At 40.6% G+C, this 26,651-nt stretch overlaps 2 protein-coding genes across 2 annotated transcripts in view; one reads left to right on the forward strand and one right to left on the reverse strand.

Moving 5' to 3' along the window:
• FAM185A (family with sequence similarity 185 member A) overlaps positions 1-9,399 on the forward strand; it is a gene marked incomplete at both ends in the record, with an annotated part of 47,184 nt that extends 37,785 nt beyond the window's left edge. Inside the window, one exon of the mRNA XM_082011598.1 lies at positions 9,284-9,399. Coding sequence (XP_081867724.1) covers positions 9,284-9,399 — 116 coding nt within the window. The remainder of the gene's footprint in view (positions 1-9,283) is intronic.
• A 2,734-nt stretch (positions 9,400-12,133) lies between these two features.
• FBXL13 (F-box and leucine rich repeat protein 13) overlaps positions 12,134-26,651 on the reverse strand; it is a gene marked incomplete at its 5' end in the record, with an annotated part of 95,928 nt that continues 81,410 nt past the window's right edge. Inside the window, 3 exons of the mRNA XM_082013915.1 lie at positions 12,134-12,407; positions 19,422-19,585; positions 22,811-22,945. Of these exons, the coding sequence (XP_081870041.1) occupies positions 12,272-12,407; positions 19,422-19,585; positions 22,811-22,945 (435 nt within the window). The 3' untranslated portion in view covers positions 12,134-12,271. The remainder of the gene's footprint in view (positions 12,408-19,421; positions 19,586-22,810; positions 22,946-26,651) is intronic.

Raw genomic sequence — 26,651 nt, forward strand, 5'->3', positions numbered from 1 at the left:
TGCTTTCAGGAAGCTTTACTTGCCTCTGGGAACATCATGAGAGATGTTAGAGAGGAGGATCTCCAGTGAGAAAACAACGTAGAGTTCTGTGACTTGGTGAACATGCACCTAGTCTATCATCTGCTCTAGGAAAGCCTTCCCCGCTGCTGTTACAGCGGTTATGATGTACATCATCTCCTTCCTTCATGACTCCCATTCCCATGCTGAGTGAGGAAGTTAGTACGCTACAATCCCACAAGCAGTCACATCGAGGGTTTTGCAAGATAGCCCAGGAATAGTGGGATTTAGTCAAAGCAAGAACATGAAAGCCTGGAGTGAGCGCTTTCAGAGGCAGAGTGATGAGAGTGTGAAAAGGTGTTTTGCTCTCTTAGAAAAGGAAGGGACTTTCCAGCAAAATTGGGATGCTTGCCAAGAAAGGGAAGGAATTAGAGAGCAGTGCCAGGGAGTTTACTCTTCAGAGTAATTTGCAAGGATAAGGCATCTGTTTCCACAGACATCAGTAGGCGCTGTTAGAAGTAGTATGTATGGTATAATAAAACCTGTTACAAAAACAGATTTTTTCATGCTAAGCACTTGTCCAGCTTCCATCTGTGAAAGTGTTTGGCTGTCTGGTTTGAGAGTGCTTGAGTAACTCCAGTAATTTCTGATAGTAATCTTGTCAAGGCATTTTTTTCCTTTCCCTGGCAAAGAGGGAAGCCATTGCTGCTTGATGTCTCTGCCTTCCCTGTGTCTCCAGGTCTGCCTGTATTCTTAAATCAGCTGATTTAAGAAGCCTGTAGAGATACTTAACTGTATCTGGTACTATATATGGTAAGAGGAAGGGTAGCAGGCTAAAAAGTGTCACACATTTAAGCAGAAAAGGAGCTTAGGAGACTATCATGTCAAAGGGGTTACAAACATGTTGAAGGGCAAGGTTAAAATTCAGATAATCTTGATTTATATGCCTTTTAGGCCATTTTTCCAACAAGTCATTTTAAGTTCAAAGTAGAAAGGCAGGAATAATTACCTGTGTGCTCCCAAGAGGATGAATATGTCAATAAAAACAGCAGGAAACAGGAAACAATAATGATACATAGTTGAAAAAAGTAGTGATTAACATGACTGTTCTGTAAAACTTAAAATAATCCCTTGGCTTTACATGTCATTAGTAATACTTTGGTGGAATGTGTCCAGTTTTGAGTACTGTACTTCAAAAAAGGATGTGGACAACTGTAGAGACTCTGAAGGAGAACACATGATCAGAGGCCTAAAAATGTGATTAATGAGGGAAGACTAAAAGAAGTGGTGTTTTTGTCTAAAGAAGAGAAGACTAAGGGAAGATGCATTTTTCCAGTATGTAAGAAATCGCTGCAGAGATGAAAGAAAGAAGTTGTTCTCTGTCCACTGATGATAGGATTAAAAGTTGTGATTTCACCTTCTGGTAAAGAAAACTTAGATAAATAGTAAGATACACTTTCTGGTAGTAAGCACTTGTCTGGTGAGGCCATAGGACTGTCAGTACTGCAGACTGTGAAGAACAGGCTAGGCAAGCACGTCGGGTTAAATACAGTGCATCCTCAGGAGGTTGCTTTCAGCCCTGTTTTCTCTTCTCTGAAGTTGATGTGGCCATCTGCTCCCACTCCACAGTACCTCAAAGGAAGGTTATGAGATATGTGGGTGGATAAATTTGGGGACTAAATGAATGCAGCTAGCAGGCATGCTTCCCTCCACTTCCATTGCCGGCTTGTGTTGACAACTGTAAGCTTGCTGGAAAAAGTCTTGCAGTCATTCAGAGACTTTCTCTGGATCCTTGTAGCTGATGGTGCCAGTTTCCAAATCTAATTGTCTGGAATATAACCCCTTTCCTTAAACCATGTAAATCTTCCATCTCTGAGTGGTGCCAGGGACTCGTCTGATTTCAGATCTTTCTCCATTCCTGGCTGGAGTTCTAGTGTCAAGTTCATATCCAGCAGCAACCTTTGACCTGATGCATCCATCTGCTTTGTGAGGAGTGAGCTTTTAACTTTGGCAGTCACTTACTCCATCTGGTTTTCAGCACTTGCATGCGAGTTTCCATGGTAAAAGTCCCACAGTGTCACAGATACTCCTCAAAGGCCATGAATATTTATCTTTGTAGGTTATCGTGTCTGCCTATTCTTTCTCAGGTTGGCAAACCAGCCTCTTTGTATTTTTCTGTTCTCTTACAAAGAGCACAATCTTTGGGAATGATTGTCGTCTCCCAAGTCAAGACATACTTGCTCCCTGTGTCATCCAGCATGACAACAGTTGCTGCAGTAAACATGATTTTTATCTTTTGGTACTAATCCTAGCCCATCTACTGCACTAGAGCTTAGCTGAGCCACATCTGATCAGTGTTCATCTCGGAGCTATGCCTTTCTGGTGACCATGCAAGCAGGTAATAGGGCTCTATTTTTCATGTTACCTTATGCCTTCCCTCCATCCTGGGTATGGAGAGGAATCCCCTATTGTCTTCTCTAACCTCTTTTCTCCTGTGAAAGTTTCCAGGTGTATGTTGCCTCTACCTTATGGGTTGATCCAGCATCCAGTTATTCTTTTCACACAGAATCACTAAGTTTGGAAAGGACCTTCAAGATCATCAAGTCCAACCATTAATCCAGCACCACCATGTACCCTAAACCATGTGCTGAAGTACCACATCCACACATTTTTTGAACTCTGCCAGAGATGGTGACTCCACCATCTCCCTGGGCAGCCTGTTCCAATGCTTGTCCACTGTCTTGGTGAAGAAATTTTTCCTAATATCCAATCTAAACCTCCTGGCGCAACTTGAGGCCATTTCCTCTTGTCCTATCACTAGTTAGTTGGGAGAAGAGACCAACACCCTCGTCGCCACAACCCCCTTTCAAGTAGTTGTAGAGAGCGATAAGGTCTCCCCTCAGCTTCCTCTTCTCCAGACTAAACAACCTCAGTTCCCTCAGCCGCTCCTCATCAGACTTGTTCTCCAGACCCCTCACCAGCTTTGTTGCCCTTCTTTGGACATGCTGAAGCACCTCAACATCCTTTTTGTAGTGAGGGGCCCAAAACTGAACACAGGATTCAAGGTGCGGCCTCACCAGTGCTGAATATAGGGGCACGATCACTTCCCTACTCCTGCTGGCCACACTATTCCTGATACAGGCCAGGATGCTGTTGGCCTTCTTGGCCACCTGGGCACACTGCTGGCTCATGTTCAGCTGGCTGTCAACCAGCACCCCCAGGTCCTTTTCCGGTGGGCAGCTCTCCAGCCACTCCTCCCCAAGCCTGTAGCGTTGCATGGGGTTGTTGTGACCCAAGTGCAGGACCCGGCACTTTGCCTTATTAAACCTCATACAGTTGGCCTCTGCCCATCGATCCAGCCTGTCCAGATTCCTCTGCAGAGCCCTCCTACCCTCCAGCAGATCAACACTCCCGTCCAACTTGCTGTCATCTGCAAACTTACTGAGGGAGCACTCAATTCCCTCATCCAGATCATCAATAAAGATATTGAATAAGACCGGCCCCAGAACCGAGCCCTGGGGAACACCGCTTGTGACCGGCCGCCAGCCGGATTTATCGCCGTTCACCACAACTCTCTGGGCTCGGCCATCCAGCCAGTTCCTCACCCAGTGAAGAGTAAACCTGTCCAAGCCATGAGCCGCCAGTTTCTCCAGGAGAATGCTGTGGGAGACGGTGTCAAAGGCTTTACTAAAGTCCAGGTAGACAACATCCACAGCCTTTCTCTCATCCGCTAGGCGGGTCACCTGGTCATAGAAGGAGATCAGGTTGGTCAAGCAGGACCTGCCTTTCATGAACCCATGCTGGCTGGGCCTGAGCCCTTGGTTGTCCTGCACATGCCCTGTGAGCACTCTCAAGACCAACCGCTCCATGATCTTCCCCAGTACGGACGTCAGGCTGACAGGCCTGTAGTTCCCAGGATCCTCCTTCGGGCCTTTCTTGTAGATGGGTGTCACATTGGCAAGCCTCCAGTCTTCTGGGACCTCCCCTGTTAACCAGGACTGCTGATAAATGATGGAGAGTGGCTTGGCAAACTCCTTCGCCAGCTCTCTCGGTACTCTGGGGTGGATACCATCAGGCTCCATAGACTTGTGTGTGTCCAGGTGGCTTAACAGGTCCTTCACTGCTTCCGCCTGGATTATGGGTGGGTTATTGTGCTCTCCATCCCCGTCTTCCAGCTCAGGGGAATACCCTGTGGATACCTCGACTGGCTATTAAAGACTGAGGCAAAGAAGGCATTAAGTACCTCAACCTTTTCCTTGTCCTTGGAGACAATGTTCCCTGCCATATCCAGTAAGGGATGGAGATTCTCCTTGCCTCTCTTTTTGTTGTTAATATATTTGTAAAAACATTTTTTATTATCCTTTACAATTGTAGCCAGATTGAGCTCTAGCTGGGCTTTTGCCTTTCTAATTTTGTCCCTGCTTGACCTAATGACATCCTTGTACTCTTCGTGAGTTGCCTGCCCTTTCTTCCAGAGGTGATAAACTCTCCTTTTTCTCCTGAGTCCCAGCAAAATCTCCCTGTTCAGCCAGGCCAGTCGCCTTCCCCGCCAGCTCTTCTTAGGGCACATGGGGACCGCCTGCTCCTGCGCCTTTAAGATTTCTTTCTTGAAGACTGTCCAGCCTTCCTGGACCCCTTTGTCCTTCAGGACTGTCTCCCAAGGGACTCTCTCAACCAGTGACCTGAACAGGATAAGCCTGCCCTCCGGAAGTCCATGGTAGCAGTTTTGCTGACCCCTCTCCTTACTTCGCTCACAATTGAGAATTCTATCATGTCGTGGTCGCTAAGCCCAAGACGGCCTCCGACCACCACATCTCTCACCAGTCCTCTGTTTGTAAACAGCAGGTCCAGCAAGGCACCTCCCCTGGTGGGCTCACTCACCAGCTGTGTCAGGAATTTATCCTACACACACTCCAGGAACCTCCCAGACTGTTTCCTCTCTGCCGTGTTATACTTCCAGCAGATGTCCGGTAGATTGAAGTCCCCCACAAGAACAAGGGCCAGCGAATGCGAGACCTCTGCCAGTTGCTTATAGAATGTCTCATCTGTCGTTTCGTCCTGGCTGGGTGGTCTGTAACAGACTCCCAGCAGGATACCTGCCTCATTGGCCTTCCCCCTCATCCTTACCCATAAGCACGCGACTTGGTCTTCACAATCATTGATTTCTATACAATCAAAACACTCCCTAACATACAGAGCCACCCCACCACCTCTCCTTCCTTGCCTATCCCTTCGGAAGAGCTTACAGCCATCCATTGCAGCACTCCAGTCATGAGAAGCATCCCACCATGTTTCTGTGTTGGCAACTACATCATAGCTGTCCTGCTGCACAATGGCTTCCAGCTCCTCCTGTTTGGTGCCCATGCTGCGTGCATTGGTGTAGATGCACCTGAGCTGGGCTATTGATTTCAACTCTGGCACGCCACCCCTAGGCTCAACTCTGGTGAGCCTGGTTTTATCCTCTTCCCCCTTCAAATATAGTTTAATGCCCTCTTGATGAGGCCTGCCAGCTCATAAGCAAGAATCCTTTTGCCCCTTGGAGTCAGTTGCACTCCATCACCTGCGAGCAGGCCCGGTGCTGTGTAAACCGCCCCGTGATCACTAGGAACTCCTTAGATGGCCTTCCTGTGCCTCTGGAGAGAGTCAGCCTGTCTGATTACCAGATCCCCTTGAAAAGATGGACATTGATACCACTGTCTTATCTCTGACTTTTTGGGTTTCTCTTAATAACATACTTCAAGTCTTTTCACCCTGTCTGGTTCTCCGGGTAGATTGCTCCTGACAACAGTTGTTCACTCGGGCATGCACTGAAATAATACTTTTACGTCTGTCTGAGGTTAGATCTGGATTCCCCTCTGGAACAGCAGGGATTCAAACAGATGCTTCCTACCTTCAGGAATAACTTATTTCTCACTGCTCACACGATGGCTCCTCATACAGTAGTACTGGGAGTGTGGCCTATGAAGTGCTGTGGACTTACCCTTTAGGATTGATTCAAAGCCAGTGTGCAAGGAGGGAGCTGCCAGCATGAGTCTCATACACCATGCACAAAGCTTTACAGATGTGTTTAACTGCTTTTGTTATCAGAAATTCTATATTTGCTTTAAGGTAATGTCTGTGTTTTTAGCTGCATGGAGTTCCAGGGTTAAATACAAACACAGCTGAAGTGGCAGTGAATAACGTGAGGCAAGCAACTTGCCTTTAAAAGGGAAATAACTGAAAGAGCTTGTATTATGTCAGTCTGCTGAAACTTAAGTTTTTTCTGAAACTTAACAGCTGTCCAAGTGTAGCACTCCTTCTCCCCGCTGTGCAGCTGACTTGGGTCTGTTGCATTCAGAGTTACAATTCTGATCCCAGGAGTAACGCTATCTGCTGCTGTGTCCCTCCCTCTTTTCTCTGTTCTCAAGGCATTTCTTCAAAACTTTCCTTCTTTCCTAGAAGCAATTTTTGTTGACTCTTTGCCACTAGAACTAGTGGGAAGAGCTTTGTTTTACAGTGTGCCTCTAAACACTGTCCCTCTGTGAAGCCTTGATCTGTAAGCAGTATCTTAAAAAAACAAAGACCCAGGTTGTATCTGGAAAAGATTACATTCCTTCAAGTCAAATAGAAAGTTCATCCAACTTCTATAAAACACATTAGATGAGATGCTATGCTACAGGTTTTTATTGGTGTCAGCTTGCATTTAACTCAAGCTGTTCATGGCCTTTTTGAGATATACCCCAGTCCTAACAACACCAGTGAACAACATTTAAAATATGCTCCTCTTTGTGTTTTATGATATGAAAATAGAGCACTCTAACTTTTCCAGTCTCTAGGAAGACAAGTGAATAAACAGTACTTGACTGCATAAAGTTCTGCAAAGGTCTTTTCTGCCTTTAGACAGCACACATGGGGGAAAAAAAAAAACTTTTTCTTGGGCATTAAATTGGAAAGGTGGCCACACAGCATACTGGTGCATCTATCTTCTCCTGAGCTTATGCTGTTGTCTTGACTGGTGGGTTTTGAAATGAAATCTTTTTTTTTTTTTTTTCTCTCTTATTCTCAATCCAGCAGGCTGTTGGCTTTTGTGGTTTAATCATGCTAGCAAAGTCATCCTCAAAATCCACTTATGTTCCCACAGCATTCAGAGTACAGGCAGTGAGTACAGTTAAGACCAAACTGTCATCAAACGGTATCCAACAAGACCTTGTTGCTTGATTAGCGCCTCATACACAAAGCTGTTTAAATATCTTCAGCTTGATTTGAACCTGCTACTGGCAATAGGCTTAATAACCTTAGAATAGTTTGAAGATCTTCATCCCTAGGGAGTGGAATGTGACACTCACTTTCCTGCAGGCAGTTTGATATTTTCTGCATTCCCTTCACAGGCAAATCTCCAAAAGAAGCATAAGGAACAAAACATTTTTCTAAGTTCACATGGCAAATGCAAAATGAGAAACAGAGCTCAGACAATAACCAAGCTTTGAAACAGCTCTTGTTAATTTGTTTCTGTGTTTCTTCAAAACTACTCTTTAACTTTTTAGCAAGGGTGTAAGCAGCACATGAAACTGTTCATTTTACAGATTCTGTGCCTCAGTGTTTGTTCCTTGTACAGAAGTACAAGCCATAGTGACAAAAACATGAGAGAGGGGAACTGGGACCAAGCACTCCAATATGCACTTTCTGGAAATAGATCTCTTCCTCTCTCCTTAGGGAAAAAAAGCTGTATTTTCAGTGCTCTACAACTCTGTTAAGGTATCAACTGAAGTCTTCCTTTACACTTCTTTGTTGGTTCATGTTTTTTGACACGTGGAGGCTATTTCTTGTTTAAAATGCAGAATGATCGAATGTTTTAAGGACTACCTCTGCTTAAAAGATAGATCTTTGTTTTCATTTCTGTTCTGTATTCTCTGATACAATACTATGACAAATCAATGATTTAGGAAAGCTTTTTGAGGAATTGAAGTTTCAGATTTTAACAGATTTCACGTGTAATACATTTGTCCAACTTTGTGATCATCATCATAGATTTAAGTCCCTAATTAGACAGGGAGCAGAAATGTAGATTCTGCCTTATAGTAGGAATGATATTGAGACTGGGCGTGATTGAGACTGCTGATGCCTGGAGCAATCAGGAGAGCAGAAATTGTTCAAGGATCTCCGTGTGGATGTCCTAGTAGGCTTGTTGTAGGCTGATAATGAAGGACACTGAAATACCTCTTCATTCAGTGGGAGAACTCAGTCAGTGTTCAATGACTCTGAAAATCCTGTACTTCTAAACAGTACCTCAGCCTGCTAGTGAATTGATGTGGGTTTGACCTATAACCTCAAATTAATCCCACTTAGAAGTACCAAAGTGCTGAAACGCTATTGAAAAGTTCTGGCACATGGGCTTGAGTTGTGGAAACCGATGCAGTGATGTCAGTTGGAGTTTCGCCACTGTTTTTGACATGGCCAAAATTTAACTTCAGCTGTGTTAGAGGTCAGAGCAGAGCATGTTTGCAAAGTTGCTTCAGAATGTGCTTCCTTGCCATCCCTCATGCTATTCCAGGCTCAAATTAGTTCTAAACTTAGAACTCAGTCACACAAATGCTAAAGTAATAATAAAAGATACTTTGTAAAGATAAACCGAAGTGAAGGTTGATCTTGTGATAAAGGCACTGATTTGGGATTTAAAAGATCCCAGTTTAATTCCCAATTTGGTCATAAATCTTCTGTATAAATTTGGAAGGTCACTTATTCTCTTTTGGCCTCAGTTTCTAAATTGTAAAATGAGGGCAAGTTGAACCTTTCCCGTGTCTGTTATACAGTAAGCTTTTCAGAGCATGACCATGCATACTAAGTTCCTGTGAAACATGTAAGATGACAGACATTTCAGGGTGGGTTTTCTTTTAACTCATTATTATAAGAAAGCAGTAATAGTGGCAACATGTCAGGTCATGTAGAAAATCAGGTGTTTCCCATGTCTCTTTTTCATGTTATACATACCTTACAATAAAGGTGAAAACTTTTTCAAATTAGTTAGCCAGACTAATGTCTAATGTAGACGTATTTTGTAGCCCATAGTAAAAACTATGGTACTACATAATAAAAACTACAACTTTATTGTAATAACATATTATGGGAAATGAGATTAATGCAAAAAACTGTATCAAGAATGAAATATCAGGAGCCTCTGTTAAAAATATATACCTTCTACCAAATAAAAGTCTTACAAGTATTTCCAGGGAGCTTGAAAAAAAAGGCAATGTGAAGATGATATGTTTACTGTGTGTCAAATTAAACTAAACAGAACTCTCTTTTCCAGGTCACATGAATCAAAGGAATGAAACGGACAAATGGATTAAGGCTGACGCACAGAATGGCAAAGTGTGTCTTAAAAGCCAAAGCTGGATCCAGTCTGTCAAGCTGAAGAGTTCTTAAAGGTGAAATAGGCCAAAGAGATTAAACGAAGAAATTGTAAAGGAACATTTCTGTAGAATTATGAAACTTTGTTGATGTATATTCTTAATATGAGAGAGAAACAATACTAAAAATGAGGGCGTTTTAACCCAAGCTCTGCCTATGATAGTGGCTGGTGCTTAACACGTCTGATTTACTTTTAGTGCCTCCTAGGAATGACAAGATCTTACATATTCAGAATTTGTATAACTTGACCTACTTACCACCTCGGTTTCAGAGCTTGTAACTTTCAAACAAAAGTTTGGAGTCATCATTTAAAAATAAAAAACATTTTCCACATCTGGTATTTGAAAATATGAAAATTCATTTCCAAGATGATGTGCTCTGCAAGCTATTTTATATTTTTTAATTAAATGTCTCAGAACTGTGGGAATTCTGCTGATTTATGCAAAATACAGAGAATCTTCTTCAACCAAATTATATGTATCGGGGATAGGCTAAAACCACTTTCAGAACTGTAGTTCTTATTTGGTCTTCTCCTTTGGTGTGTGGGCCCCTAAGCAGTTTTTGCGTTGTCAATGGGTACTGTATGTGCAAAACTACGTATGTGAAATGACAGAACTTGCTCCATGTCATCCTGAACCATTTGTGGATAGAAATAAGAACTCTAGCTATGTCTACCACTGTTTGTCTGCAAAGAAAAGCTTTTAAAATAAATAGTGAAAAGTGCAATGCGTCTGGCTGATTTCAAGGAGGAACACTCCACCAACTGGACTTCAGATAAGAGTCCCCATGAACATTCCCCTAAAGTAAAAGCTACCAGAGAATGGAAGTGTTGACCTAATAAATGAGAACTGTAATCTGTTTATTTGCTACATTTCCAGCGACTGTCAGCCTTGCATGACAGGACTGTAAGCTCTCTGAGGCAGAAAGGCAGAGGAGGGAGGTGAGGGAAGTATGTATGCCCTGCACAAGGGCATATGTGATTTTTGTGGAGGATTTTGTTACCGTTATACAAACACACAGTAAAGTAAATGGAGCTTTTCAAAGCTTTTCCATAGCTATATATGGCACTTTATAACAGAAGTGCTGAAACTTGTGTTTTAAAACTGAAATGTAAGAATTTCTGCCAACTGAGTGGATGGAGAGTAGTAAAGAGGAGTTCAGAGTGTCAGCTCAGGTTTTAAGTTGTGTATATGTGTGTATGTACTTTAGATCATAACGGTACATTATGAAATGAACATCTCCTTTCCCACAGGATTCCCCAAGAGGTATAATTATGCCTGGCTAATAGACTACAATAGTCAAGGACAGTATTTTTACTGTAATTTAGGGTGGTTAAAAATGCCACATTTGCCGTTGTGTGTACTGTTTGTTTGGATGAAGTAGGCACAGATATGTATGGGAAATTATATGTATTTTTAATATAAACAGTAATATATAAAACATTACTACTATTATTACTAAAAGCAATGTAATATTAAGTTATTAGTTATTATGTTTATTATACTTTTTAAAAATACAAAATTAATAAATGTGTAATGGTTTTAGATTTCCTGAAAAATTTTTGCAACTAATTACTTCTTGCACTGCTGCAGATAAAGAAGCACCTCTAACGTCACACTGCATTGAAAATAAAAACAACGTAGCAGATATTTTACAAAACTGAGTCCATTTAATGGTTCCATTATTCACCCAGAATACAAAACCTTGTCAGCCTCTGTGATTAAGGTTGTGCATTTGGGACTGCTGCATCAGCAATTTAAGGGAGAACATAGTAAGAAAACATGTTAGCTTGCTTTCTGTTGGAAGAAGTAAGGCATTCATATTCTAAAACTAGCTGGAATTAAACATTAGGATTGCTAGTTACTTGCTTAAAGAACTTTAATTATCCATCAAAAAAGTTGTGCTACCACTAAAGCTACTCTGATTATATTCTTTCCAAGCTAGTAAATGTTGAGACCAGCTAGAACTTTAATATAAAGGTCAAGAATGACCTGAAGAAAGAGAAATTTTTTTAATTTTCCCCAAAGGCATTTGAGTAATGTCTTGTTCTGCTATGAGGTGATACTTTATATTTTTTTCTAGACAAGGAAACATGAGTGGGTTATCAGTAATTAAGATTTGAATGGCAAATCCCATGTGTGCTCATTTTTTTTGGTCCATTTGATGAGAAGACTTGTTCTTGTAAAATGAAAATTTTTCCTTTAACACTTTCTCATTTGTGCTCCTTTTCATTTGATTCTCCTGATGCTGTCAGCTGCCAGCTAGCCCATGGTTCAGATCTGTAAATGTAAACATCAGCTCGCTTTAGAGTTGAACTCAGCCTTGAGAAGCTTGTATGAGAATTAGGGCTTTGGGTGCACAAGTGACTGTTGAGAAGTAGAGAACTGTGCTTAAATGTGCACATACACTTGTGTATTAAGGAATTGGTAGTCACTACCTATTCACTCTTCTTCATTGCTCAAGAATGTTGCACTTGATGAGTACCAGCCGTGGCAAGTGTGAAGTTCTGTGGGAAGTTAGGGTGTTTATGTGTCCTGCAGAGGACCTTCATGGCAAACAAGAACCCCAAACACACACAGATTTATTGCTTGCTCTGCATGGGACTACAAAAACTTCTCATGATTGGAAAGACGAAGACAGCTTCAATCAACATCTGAAAGTTAGCAATGTTGTTTCAGTGTGGCTGTCTTGCTTGAAGGCATACACACTCCTGCAAAAGATTCACAGTGCTTCCTTACTAATTCAACAAATGGTCTTTTATTAAAATACGATTAGTTTTAAGAAAAATAATACAATGTTCTTTTCATGCTTTAGTGAAAAAAAACTTGAACTGTAGGAGACGTTGTACAATTTCTTTTTTTTTTTTTTTTCATTTTGAAGAATTTGTTTATTCAGGCTCTGATGTGTCTGTTTTGGTGAAGGTGAGTATGTTACCGTCTCGGTCATATCCAAGCCAGGAAGGAGGGTCAGCATCACTATGTTCTTGTTTTTCCAATTTGGCTGTATATTGCAAGACAGCTTGTCTGCAACAAGATTTAAAAAAAAAAGAAAAAAATTTGCAGAGGCTTTTTCTACAAAGAACATTTAAAGCTAAGTTTAATGGGCAAGAGTTCCTTGTTTTAACTGAAGCTATCAATGTTATAAGAGACGTCGTGGAAACTAGAAAATAAGGTAATTGGTTAGATACAGAGTCATAGAATTAATTAGGTTGGAAGAGGCCTCTGGAGATCATTTAGTCCTGGTCCTGCTCTAAATGGATCCAACTAGACCAGGTGGATCGTGGCTTTGCCAGCTGAGCTCTGAATATCTCTAGGGATGAGGATTGCACACCCTCTCTGGGATCCTGTTCAAGTGTTTGACTAGCCTCCTGATTAACAAATAGTTTGCCTGTATGTAATCAGAACTCTACATGTGCCAACTTGTGTCTGTTACCTCTTGTCCTTTGAGAAGAGTTTGGCCATGTCTCTTATTCTGTATCTGCTGATCAGAGTTATAGACGGCAATAAGGTCTTCTCCAGCCCAAGCCTTTTCTTTTTGTGACTGAGCAAACCAATTCTCTCAGCCTCTCTTTACACGTCACCTGCTCCAGCCCTTTCGTGGTCTTGGTGGCCCTCATCTGCACTTGCTCTAGTGTGCCAGTGACCGGTGACCCTAAAATACGGGTCCTTGGGACTAAGTAGGCAATGCCATTGGAATAATAGCATTGTGTTTTGAAGAAAATACCACCAAATAAGATAGATAAACCAGCTATGTCAAAAGCTATCACAGACTGTCTCCAGAGTGGTTTTCCATAACTATCTAGGAAGGCTATGGTAACCGTGAAGGTCTATCTTTACACTGAGCTTTAATGTTTTTTTTCTTTGAGCAGTCTCTGTGGCATCTCCAAGTATTCTTAACTCTTTCCTTGTTCACCTTTTACTTTCTTTTGGCAAACTTCCCCACTTGTTATCTTCTGTCACGCACCTCCTTTGAGAGCGTATTTGTTCTGAGATTGAATTGAATACGCAGCAGGCAGCGTTACAGAGCCTTACTGTTGCCTGCACTGGCTCTGGGCTCACCCCAAGGCTCTGCGTTGCAGCTTCTGCGATAGCTGAACCAGAAGAGAAACACTTACGGTGTCCAAAACCACCTACTTGTGTCATGTCCCCCTGCCCTATTTACCTGGTACCCAGTTCCTACTTGTGTGACCCCTCTGATCCCCCAGCGTTTTGTGGCCACTGCCCCTTTGCAGTGTTAGAACACAAAAGCAACAAAGTAGAGCAAAATGACGCAGAAATAGGAGAAAATCAGGCCTACTGAGTGAGACACTCTAAAAAGAAGTTGATGAGCGACTCTGTCCTCTCCCTCCTTTCCAGGCCCTATCAGTCCAGCAACCTTCATTGCCTTCCCAAGCTGAAGAAACTCAACCCGCCACTTTCAGTCTTTTGAACGTCTCTTTCTTTCCATCACTTCTGCGACTTGGCAGTCAGCCCGCTCCCGGCTGCGCACCTCACCGGCCTCCCCCATCGCTGGCTCTTGCACTCCAGAAAGCTCCCCCGGGCTGAGCATATTCATGTGCCCGTTGGGGAAGAGCCAGCTCTCGACATCCTCCGTCCTCTTCAGGAGATTCTACCTGCTCTGGTGTGTCACAGCCACAGCAGGGTAGCCTTTCTCCCTGCCGGCCAATTTCCTAAGGTCTGTAACAGAATATAATACACGGCATCTAGACAAGAATAGAAAAAATTCCCAATTAAAGTGGTCTGTTATCTGCGAGTATTTTTTTTTCCCCAAAGTGAGAGCACTGAAGGTGGCTACAAAAGCAGCAGACCCAGACGCTTGCCCCACCACAGCGGGAACGGGGAAGCGGGGAGGGGTGCAAAAGGGACAAAATTAGTGAAGCAAGGAGGGCTTGTTTTCAAGCACCGCAGGATATTTTTTTTTTAAATCTAACACTGACACACTGTATGAACCACATGAACACAAGGCTGTATCTGTTTTTATATTAGGGAGGCCTGTACCATTGAGGAATGTGTGCACAATTTATATGAGCTATAAGCTCTAAGCTGTAAAATAAAAATCAACTCATCCAAGTCCAAATTCCTGTTTTTCATGGAAGCTGCAATGTATGGTGGCTGTCTGAAGCATGTATAAGGCGAGCTGTTACCATTTTTTTGGAAACTTACGCTGTCCCATGCCTAGAGCTACAGTTGATTAGTTTGCCAGAAACAGCCATTCATTAATCATCAACACATGGCAAAATAGGTCGTTTATTTGATATGCTGTACTATGATAGAGCTTGCTTATTTATTTATGTAGTGTCTGAAATGAGCACATTGATGAATAAAAGCATTTCAGCAAATAATTACAATTATCTTTGGCAAAGCAAATCTCTCTTGCTATAAGTCAGACAAAATTACCAGCCCAAACACATGGCTTGAGCAGCACTGGAATATGTAATTGAATCCTTACCCAAAGTTTCAATCCCTTTTACTAAGAGGGTGTAGTTAGGAAATAGAGTTCTGTATCATGGTCTGAATCCTGAGACATTCCAAAATTCAGAAATGTTTGACTGGGTCCATCATAATAAAAGGCAGAGGTTTTGAAAAAGAGTTTTTGAGATGAGGTTACAAAAAACAATCGAGAGTAAAGTAATGGAAAAGAAAAACTTAAACGTGGGAGAACTGTTTATAGTGCACATGCAGGAGAAATTAATCCCAAGAGGCAAGTGGAGGCAGCAGGTAATGGAAGAAGCAGAAAGCATCCTGCAAGCATGCTCCAGAAAGTGATAAGGCTACACAAAATCTGAAATATTCTGAGGTCTAAGTCAGCTGCGGTAGTTGTATCATTTGATGGTGTCCAGTTCAAGCACACATGATGGCTGGAAACGGCATTCCAGGAGCCTCCCTCTCACTTCTGAAGGTAGATTTACAGTCAGTGAGAAAACAGTACTATGGTATGATATTTTTGTTGCTCCTTCAAGAGAAAATTTAAGAGTAAGTATTCTTAGTCCTTTACCAAATCATGTGTAGGCTGTCTTCATTTCCAGTTACACGTGTGTTGGACTCCCAAATCCTTCCTGCCTTGAGACCTGAATATTTGGATAATACCTAAGAAATCCTGCTTTTTCAAGAAAACGGAGTTCTTTCTTGCAATGCCCTTTCTAACCAACAGCAACCATCAGAAAACACAAGAACCACAAAAACCGAAAACCAGAATGTTCTCCAAATGTATTGTAGCCATTAAGACCCAATGTAATTTCCATTCAAAGGGCAAAAATTGTAATAGTACGTGGTGAGGGGTCGCTTGTTAACAAAGTAGTCATGAGTTTAAAAGAAATGTGACTGGTTTCACATTAGTGCAGACAAGAAAGATGGAAGCATTTAATTTTGCTCTCGAAGAACAGCTTTTGGTGGAACCAAACCGTTACAGACGAGATGCCGTTTGGTGAGAGCGCAAGGCTGGCTGGCCAGGGCTCCTCATGGCTAGGGCAGATTCCCTTTCCCATTTTGCACCCAGGAGTGCTAAGAGAACGTCACACCTTTCTCAGCACTGCAGCTGACTTTAAATGGCATTTGTGTTTTGAAGTTTAAGGAGAATGTCTTAGAGAGGAGAGAATTGTTTCTCTCAAGATGCCAGTGTGTTATTTCTTGTAGGTTTGGTGAATCACAACCGATACAATCTTTTCCTACACAAGCCACATTTTAAAAAGCAGTTGGTGAGCTTTCTTTTCCTCTAGCAGAAGAAATCAATTGTACCAGTATCATATACTCCCAGAGGCAGATTATCTGTGATTCTTTGTGGCATTTAGAAACAGGTTTAATTGAAAGGTCATTAGCCTCTGGATACAGAAATATGCAGCAAGATATCAGGCCGTAGACCTTTTTTTCCTGCTAATGTTTAATAGACCTGGAACCAGGCTAGTATGTTGGCACATATAATCTTGAATGCTACCTGATACTGGAAAGAATGGACAATTTATATGCTCGTAACTGTTTCCTATGAAGCTGCATTGGACTGAAACTTGAAGAACTTTATGGCTCCATATGTTTTCTATTTTAATCTAATGAAACAGTAAAAATAAAACTTTGAAAAAGAATGTGACACAATACAAGAGATATGCCTCAATATTTGCAAGGCTCAGTCTATTAAGAGACGTCTGCTAGGACTGGTTAGTGTTTAATAATAAATAATGGGGAGTTCCATTGGCAAAATGAAGTATACATGATTTACAGATTTTGTAGGGCAACTTTAAACTAAAAACATATTCCTTCTATTGCTTCTTTAGAACCTAAGCCACTAGCATGCTTAGTTCTCCAGATTAATCTGATTTTTACATAGATGTCCTCTTCCATCTTCTTAAGCAGGGAATGAAATGCCTCTGAAATGTAGGTTTCACACCTGCAGAACATAAATTACACGTGAAACCAGCCTTTTCCTCTGCATTCTGTGAAAATCTAAGAACCTGAGTAAGTTTTTAAGAGTTAGTCTCAAAACAGGGAATGAGGCCCTCTTGTTCATTTTTCTGACAATCTGTTGCTTATTTTTCATTACTAAAAACATACAGGTTGTGAATGAAAGACATAGTTTTATAAAAATATATTGTGACATATTAGTGACACTACTGTCATTGCTTTTGATGTCATCGAAAAGCTACTGCAAGTCAACTAACTGTAGAATCACTGCCGTGTTTTCCTGTGCTTTTGATGTAGTCATTGGCAGAAGATAAATCTTTTATCATTTTTGCAATATTGGCCTTCAACAACAATAAACCAAGATTTTTCTAAAGCGTGACACATATAAGATGTGGAATATATCTGAATCTAGCTGTGACTGCTCTTTTATTTTCTGAATATTATTCCATCTAATGACAATTTTAGAGTCTGATTGAAGAGGCACTCCGACCTTCATATGGGCAATCTATTCAGCAGCCTGCCTTGGTCTAGGGAGGCTCTTCAGACCTGTTGGAAGGAACGAGCACGAAGTTTTCAGTGCTGAGTTATTCTATGTGATCAATCTACCTGATAGTTTTTGTCCCAGACTCAAATGGCACAGGGTGGGAGTTTCCTATCATTGAACATATGGTGCAAAGGGCTAGAGACAGAGGCTGGCAAAGGAAAGAACCATCCACTAGCACATACCAGAAAAATCAGGCTCAAGAAAATAAAATTGGCAAAGTTTGCCTAGTTTGAAAAATCACAGAAAGGGCAAAGATAACACTGGGTGGAGATGTGTGTCTCATGGTTGCTTTTTGTTTTGTAAAGATCTATAACTCTCCAGGGCTTTCTTTACAGTAAAAATAGCTGGTTGGGAAATTCCTTGGCTGAGTCAGAAGAGTTTAATCAAGATGTTTGGAGAACCCATAGCATATGGGACTCTGAGGCAGAGGCATAATCCTGGGTCATCCTGCAAAGGCTACAATAATGCAAATGGTTTGCTGAGAAGTCAGGTCAGCTCTTTGATCATGGCTCACCCAGCATAAATTGGAACTCGCCCAAATTTCTGTTCCTACTACATCTCGCTTCTATGAGGAGATGTATAAGCAACCAGAGCCTGAAAGGGACGACACCCTGCTTACTGCTCTAAAGAGAGATATAAAATCACAGAAAAAGCAGGTCAACAACAGTAATCCGGGGGTAAAAGAAAATCCCTTGAGGCTTAATATGAGAAAAACTATAAAGCAGAAAGCTATGAGGAAATTAATCGTGTTTGAAATATCTTTTTTTCAGAATGAACAGTGTAGTTCATTTAGAATAATTTTTTCAATTTGTACTGTTGCATACCGATCGTTCAAAACACTTTCTGTATCTAACAAATATTTAATTAGAAGTAGAGATTTTGAGAAGGAAGTTCTGGGAGAAGTAAGGAAAATAAAAGTAATGACATCAGAATTACTTGTGGCGAGACAGATAGAGGGAAATAAACCAAGGAGCATTTGGAAAGCATGAAGCACACTGGAAATATCTTTTAAGTTATTAAGCATCTACATTGGTCTTGTGGTCTCTAAAGTGACTATTAAACCCTGGAATGATTTAGCACAGAGTGTGCTATCTGCAGTGGTCCTGTTAGAGTGGGGTTAGAGCTCTCCTAGTATGGATATTCTGTGTATAATACAGTATTCTATATTTCTTACTCTTACTGAAGTCATAAAGTTTTATTAAGTTATAGAGCCAGATATATTAACCATGCTTAAGCGTTAGTTCTTTTCCCAACAGTTTCAGTCCCTTTGGCGTGTGTGGCCACTGTGCAGTTCTAGGTGTACGGTGCCTGATCTGTCATGCTCTTAACGCCCAGAGAAGGGTGACAGACATTGGATCTGCATCTCGGAGACACAGAGCTGAAAACTAAGCTCTAAACCTGACCAGAAATGACTGGCTTTTAAATGCAATGGGCAATCAGGAGGCTGGCTCCATTTACACCAGCCGGGTAGCTGGATTACGTTGTGGTAGATGACGTGGTTTTTTCCAATTGTAGATACATAACAGTAAGTTTCATTTGTACTTCGTGAAACTGTGCTTATGCTACCTTGATTCATTCGCTATAACCATGCTGCATTTTGAGCTCAGGCCCACGTCAATGCTTAGATCTGCTTCGGCCATACGCCGACATGCAGCCCTTGGGAAACAGGCCCCCACAAACCCTCGGAGTGAGCTCAAGGACATAGTGCGATGGCTGAGAGCATGAGGCCCAGACCATTTTTCTCCCTCATGTTCCCACATGCCCTTGAGGTGACATTCTGTGTCTGCAGAAGTTTCCCTAACAGGGCATTGGCCACCATAAAGATAGATGGGGTCCCTATTTCCCTTCATTTCTGGCTGACGCTAGAATCTGTAGGTAGCCACACAGAATCACTAAGGTTGGAAAGGACCTTCAAGATCATCAAGTCCAACACCAAACGACAGGAATCCCAAAGCAGCAACGTGGACACCCCCGAGACAATGGAGCAAGACGGCTCAAGCCAGATACCTAACATGGCAACATGATGCCAATGAAATAAAAAAACCCTCATGTTTTTGGGTTTACAACCATCTCTGAATTAAGATTAGGAAATATCCTCTTACGTGGTAATATTTCTACAGTACAGCATCTTGAGAATCTGGAGTTGCTTACAACCTTTCCAAAGATACTTCAGTGCTTTGTCAGTAAGATGAATGCAACCCGAGACATCCAAGAAGTGGAGATAATGGCAGGCTGCAGCCACGTATCGGATGCAGGTATCAGTCATCTGTAAATGAAGCAACAAGACACGCAGAAGTTAGAAGATTGTTGAATAGTGGAAAGAAAAAAACACAGAGCACAATTTTAGTGTCTGATTTGTGGGAAAAACATGTTTTAAAACACTTCATGGAAGTAATATTTCTGGTATGGCAGAATTCTGAATCTCTGCAAGAGGCTCTGCAGGAACCGTCACTTAATTATCAAGAGCACATACGGTATTAGTTACCTGTGATTCCAGTACAGTCTAAAGTATTGTGGGAATTTTTTCACCTAATCAGGACGGTTTAACTTTCCCAACCTCGTAATTTTGCATGTAGCACATATAAGCCTTTAGCCTGACCTGCTATTCCATCGTTCTCACTAAACTATTAGGCTGCACTTACAGTTTAGTTATATCAGTTTTGTATCTCAGTTCTCTATTACAAATGACCTTTTTAATGTATAGTTGTTTTTCTTTAGCTCTGAAGTAGACCCACTTAGTTCCACCTCACAATTCCATTTTTCTAAACTGATATCCATTGCCATTAATGCTGGAAGTCACATTTGAGAAACACAGGAGACAGAGTCTTTAAGGTACATAAGCAGTCATGCAAGCTACTTAATTGCTCCATTGACCTCAGTGGAAACAGTCAAGAATAAATTATGTACATACTTTAATTACCTTGTTCAGTCAGGACCAAAAATCAAGAGGGGACATGCTAAAGACCTTTAAAAGACACTTGATTAAAACCAGTGGAGTGGGATGGTGGAAAGAGAGATGAGGGCTTCACTTGCATTAAACAGCCAATCTCATGAGAATCTAAAAGGGACAAGGAGGCAGGATGAAGCCAGGACCTTGGGTTGTAGAACAGAAAACTAGCACACTATCTCATGATACAGTCCTAGAATATAGAGGTAATTCTGTGCTTTGCTTGTTCCAGATTTAGCTATATGCTCAATATTAGATCTGCAATAGATTAATAAGCAGATTAAAATATTAATAAATAGATAAATATTCCTATTGAACTAAACAGAAGTTGCTGACTCAACTCAGTAATCAGTATTGGATGCATTTAAGAGAAATCTACATTCATCATACACTCAATCCTATTCCCTTTAGAGGACTGAATTACAGATTTCATTGTCCGTCAAACTCTGTCTTCAGAACTTTGCTATTTAAATAGCTGATTTATTCATTTAACTAGAGATTTATTTTCAGTTCTTGTTATGTTTTTTCATGTGTAGGACTTTTTCTGTTTCCCACAGCAACTTCATTTTTTTCCTATGAAATAAGAATTACTCTTGAATCAGGCTTATTCCTTGAGTAAGGCTCAGACCTGCACTGCTGACTATTTTAATATCAGCATTTACAAAAAGACTGGTACCTGTCCTGGGTACACAGAAGCACGACAGGGAGGCTCACAGCACTTTCACTGAAGCCAGTGGAGTTTGCTCAAAGACAAGTAATTTGCCCCAGTAGATATGATTAAAACGATAAGCTCCTCTAATTTTAGAGTAACGTGCATAGCACATGCCAAAACATTCTTAATGAACATGTATTTGTATATTGATTTTTTCCATGTTCTTTTGCTACGATTTTTTTTTATATATATATAACATAGCTATGTTACAGGACATGACTGTCAGACATATTAACATATATCCTTTGGAACAGGTTCATTCTTACTTTAATCTCCTGACCATTTTTAAACAGTCTCTGAGTGGAAAATATTTTCTTACTTAGCAGCTGGATCCCCTCAATTTACACTAGAGATTGCCAAAGGATTTGAAAGACCAGTTAGTTTTAACATCCACAGGTGTACCCATCTCATTTTATGGAGTTGCAAGCTGGATTCAAGTCAAAAAAAGACTTGTAAACTTATGTGTAGGTTTATTTGAAAGAGTCTTGATGTTCTTTTCTGAAAATAGCAGGGTATTAGCCGTTAACAGATTGGCTTTAAAACCATTTAAAGAAAAGATACCATCTATGAACAAAGCTTTGGAAAGGGATTACTAGGTCACTGAGTCTACTTCTTGTTCCCCTTTGAAGGAACTACAAAATATGACCCAGTGTATTCCCTTATCAAGAGCCATCCTAACATTCCGTAATACTCTGCCCCATCTCCCTTCCCAGGATGCTGACTTACAATTCATTCCTCTGATAATCAGAAACTCTCACAATTTCCAGCCTGCCATTTTATAGGGGGTTTTGGGTTGGTTTTATAGGGTTTTTGGGTTGCACAACTTCTATTATCACTGTTATTATAGAAAAATAGCTTAATATCTATCTAAAAGCAAAGGATACAGGAGATTGAGACCCATGTATACCATAATTAATGCTGCACAGTAGGTCTCTGTAAGATATAAACCAAGGGCTATTGTAAAACACAGAGCAGCTTCCTCGGCCTGCCACATCCGAGAGACAGCCTGTGGGTTTTGGCCTAGAGCTGAGAAACTTAGGAACTTTTGGAAGGCTAACAAAATGATCAGAATAGGTATAATTTAGGGCTGGCTAACTAGTCAGCTGAGTCAGCTCAATCTAGTTGGCCAGGAAGCTAAGGTGTTCAGCCACTGCAGTGAATAAGAGGACATGAGGACCGTGTGGAGGGCTGAAAGGATAGTCAAGGGTTATGGAGATGAGTGTTGGAGAGGAGGAAGGCGATGACTGCAGACTTACTGTAGAAAGAAACAGAACATGGGCACTTCAGTAGGAAAAAAGGGGGAAACTGGTCCAATGAGTACAATGAAATTTTAAAGGATAGTTCAAGATGAACTTTTCCAAAAGTAGTAATAAACTTGTATATTCCCACTTGATAGTGATGGAAGCAACACCACAACAACTTTTTCCATGAATGAAAATACCAAGAGTTATTAAAACGAAGACATCACCCTTTGGAAGCACCCAAAACACCAGAAGCTGGGAGAGTATGTGCAGGAAGTATCACTAAAAGCACTTCCATTTTCACCCTTCCCTAGACATCAACGCTTGGAGAGACACACTTTTACCCAGTCTAGCACAGACACCCTTATGTTGTAACTGCAGCCATTAGAAGAACACCAAACACTCTGAAGAGCCAAGCCTCAGAACTCATGGCAAGTCAGCTGGACTTAATCTCTTACTTCTAAATTAGTTTAGTACATTGTAGAATTATGACAAGACACACGTGCCAGCAGGTCAAATTTCTGAATGAAATACAAAGTCCTTCTTTGCAATAGAAATCCCAGAACTTGTTGCCCTGTTTCTTATACATACCTTTGGGCAACCCGCTATGTTGACAGCTGTTAGTGTGTGGCAGTGCAATGCCATTGCTTTCACAGCTTCATCTGTCAGCTGAGGGCAGTAAGAGACACAGCAGTATTCCAGGTAATTTGTGCCCTTGCAGAACTCCTGAAAGAGCGACAAACCACCGATCACTCTTAGGTGACATGCCTACTCTATTTCTCTCGATTTACAATACATTGACATCAGTCCTTTGACCCGCTTCAGGCCCTTCAGTTTTCTAGGTACCCTTTATTAGTAGCGAAGTCATTCAGCCATTGGCTGTGAATGTCACTAGAAAAAAGAAGACATGCATTAAGAGGCTATTTTCCATTGCTTATAAATTATACTATGTGTTCATTAGACTGACATTCATATAAGTTCCACTGTATATATTAAAATATGTTGAATTTGGGTTCTTTAAATTGAGCACAACCCAAAACCTAAGGGTTTGTGCTTGAAGGACCAGCCCCAAATACATTTATTTTTCTACTCTCTGCAAATGCCCATTTTTGTGTGTATTAACTTTTCTCTTTTTTTTTTTTTTTTTTTTTTTTTTCAAAAATGAATAACCGTAGCTGTATAAATTATGTTATTTTCTTGGAAAGGGATGGGTGAGAATCTCAGGACTGTCACTCAGAAGTTCTGGGTTCTGATTTGCTCTGTGGAGCTCAGGCCAGTTAACCGGGTCTGAATTCCATGTAATTCCTGCTGTAATACCTGTTGACTACAATGTCTATCCTCATTTTTAGAGTGAATAAGCACCTGCAGATCCTACTGACTTCAATTCCAGCACCTTTGTAACTCAGGTATTAGCTTTTTCTTACGCCCTGTGAAACAGATCATTCTGGAAAATAACAGACTAAACTATCCAGTGACCCTTCCCAGCTTATAAAATGGCATGGAGATAATTTCACACATTACGAAACAAGAGCTGTTTACAAAATGTTTTGGTGACCTGCAGTTGACAAGTGATAAATAGGTGTAAGGTAGTATTATTATTACTACTACTATTATTACTACTACTCTACTACTACTACTACAACAACATTCCAGCTTCTACATGAGGCTTTTAATTTTTACGTTAATATCTTTACCATGTTCTCTTCTACAAAGCCAACTGAAAAGACCAAAGGGACAATTTGACCAACTCAATGTGTTCATGTATTTTTCATCTTACATTTGATAATTGCATCTCTGACAGGTGATCATATGAACAAAAACGTTTGGCAAAATGCACATTAAAGTGTGTATATTAAACAGCATCATATAATCCCACAGAAAACTATGCTTCTCATGGAGCATGGGTAGTTATAACTTTGCTATACTATGCACATCTATTCTTTGCAATGAAACGTCTATGAAAAGCCACATAGATCCATAAAATATATTTTTCTCCTTTGCACTCTGAAACTTTGTTTACCTTTTGTTACCTCTTGGCCTGAATCTTTTTCAAACCTGAAAATATTCACTCCTGTAACTCCGAAGAGAAGGAGAAGGTAGACCATAATTTGTGTTTGTGGAAACCTTCTCTTAAGAGCTGCAGATTTGTTAATTCAAGAACCAAACAACCTAAAATGGTATTTCTTCAGCTAATTTGAGCATCACAGAACATTTTGCAGCTCAAGCAAAGCCTTAGCTTCAGTGAGAATCTCTTCTCTTCTGTGATTCCATCTTAAAATTGTCACTGAGCTGATCCTCCAGGCCTGCTAATCTTGTCCTAAGGCCAGTGTAATTTGTCATTTACTGGAATAGAAATTACACCTCTATAGGGGAAAGAAGGAAATAGTTATGTAGTAGCTTGAATACAAGCCACTGGTTGCACGAAGCTTTTCAAAACTTTCAAGAACTAGTCCTGAGGTAAACAGACTAAGGCTCTGTGTGCATGCACACAGAGACACACAAATGCACATAGTTATCATGCATAAATATTACACATTTATCATTCTGAAAAATATTGCATAGTAATCAGACTATTGCCTTTGACACATAGCTATTTTTTCCTTATGTAAGAGAGGAACTCGGGCACTAACGTGGTTGATCACCGGTAAATGTTAGCTCTTTGATGACCAAAAAGGATGTGATTGGGCATGATTTTCACAAGCCTTACCTAAACAGAGGCAAAGAAACTCAATCAGTCTGGAATTAAGGATGTGAATGCTTTAATTTAGGACTGGTTAGAGCGGACAATTCAGAACGTATAAAAATTTACCTCTGTACTTTTCCTATTTCAGTCCTAGCTTTACAGGCTGTTGCTCACAATACACGAACATTGTAAACCCAATGACTGAATGTTTTTTATCCATGTGTAAGAGCAACTGCACCCCCTCAGAACTGGGCCTCAGATATAATGACTTAATCACTACATTCTCAGCTGGGGTATGTAGCACAAGCTGAAGCCAAGATTTCAATGCCTGTGAGATACTATGTTGTTTTTACTGGCATAGTTTGTCTGCATACATATTTAAAATATCCTTCAAGGTTAGGTTCTGAATTTGCTCATAACTTTAAGTCTACCCCTGCATTATTTTGCAAATAGCACTAAAATTACATTTGCAATTGCAGGAAATGGAGCTTTGTTTGCTCTCTTCATTCCTGTATCCCTGGTTCTACGCTTATAAAGAAAACAACAGAAGAGAGGTTGTGAAAATAATGTTTGCAAAACACTACAAAGAATTGAATACCACATGAAGGAAACAGCAACATTTTCTAACTTACTTGCACAATTTTAATTCCGTGTAAATAAGACCTGAGGATACACATAAGCATCAAAGAAAATATAAAATACTAAATTGCTGCTCCTTAATAGAGCATCATCTGAGTTATGAATGCACAAAGATCCTATTTATAAAATATGTGATCACATGAGCATTTACATACTGTTATATTGCCTAGGAACAAATAAATGAATTAACACTGTACAGTCAACATTATTTTTGGCATTTTATAACTTTCAGCAATTTACCTTAACAGTGTTAGTAAAGCCCTCTTAATAGGCATTTTCTTTTCACATAATTTAAATATTCTTTTTATAATCAAAGGATAACCAAGATGTGCAGCATACAATGGAATTACTCCTTACAGATTTTCCATAATATCCTTAGATTCAGCTTACAAAAAAAGGACTTGCTGTTTCATTTTGAGTTACTTCTTTACTTCTTTGTCTTTCTCCTGCTCTCCCTAGCTCTGACAACATGGCTTCTGTAACTCCTACGTGTACTTTCTGCTGATGTTTTCTTCCTCAAAAAGTTCAAATTCATATGACAGATGAGGAAAGTGTAAACACTTCTTTTTTCCCATTCTTTTTTGCAACTTACTTCATGCAGTGAGACACTGAAATAGCTTCTTAGCCATAAGCATAGCACAATGTAAAAGTGAGTATTCTCCTCTGAAAGCAGCAGCACTGGCACTACACTGACTTTCCACGAGATGATGCACAAGATGTACATACTTGGTGATTGATTTGGTTAAAAACATGGAACTTCACACAGAACATTCGTGAAAGGCGAGTCAGAATTATTCCTAAAGAAGCAAAGCCTAATGGCCTGACGTGTATGCTGGGTAATGAGATTCAATCCAGACGCATCCCTTGTGGGTACAGCAACAACTGACTCATTCTTACAATATATGGCTATAAAATGATGGATGTTGGAGCTTTATACTGGAAAAAATGTAGAAGCTGAAGAGTGGGATTACGTGATGGCATTGCCTGTACCTGCAGCCTTACGACCTGCAAGTGTTTATGGGCATGAAATTTATATCACCATAACATGATTTAGGCATTTCTGTCGCATATGGTTAGGAACAATTCTCAGTTACAGAAAAAAGGGCTCTT

Source organism: Phaethon aethereus, assembly GCF_964289735.1.
Source record: "Phaethon aethereus genome assembly, chromosome: 1".
Classification (NCBI taxonomy): Eukaryota; Metazoa; Chordata; class Aves; order Phaethontiformes; family Phaethontidae; genus Phaethon; species Phaethon aethereus.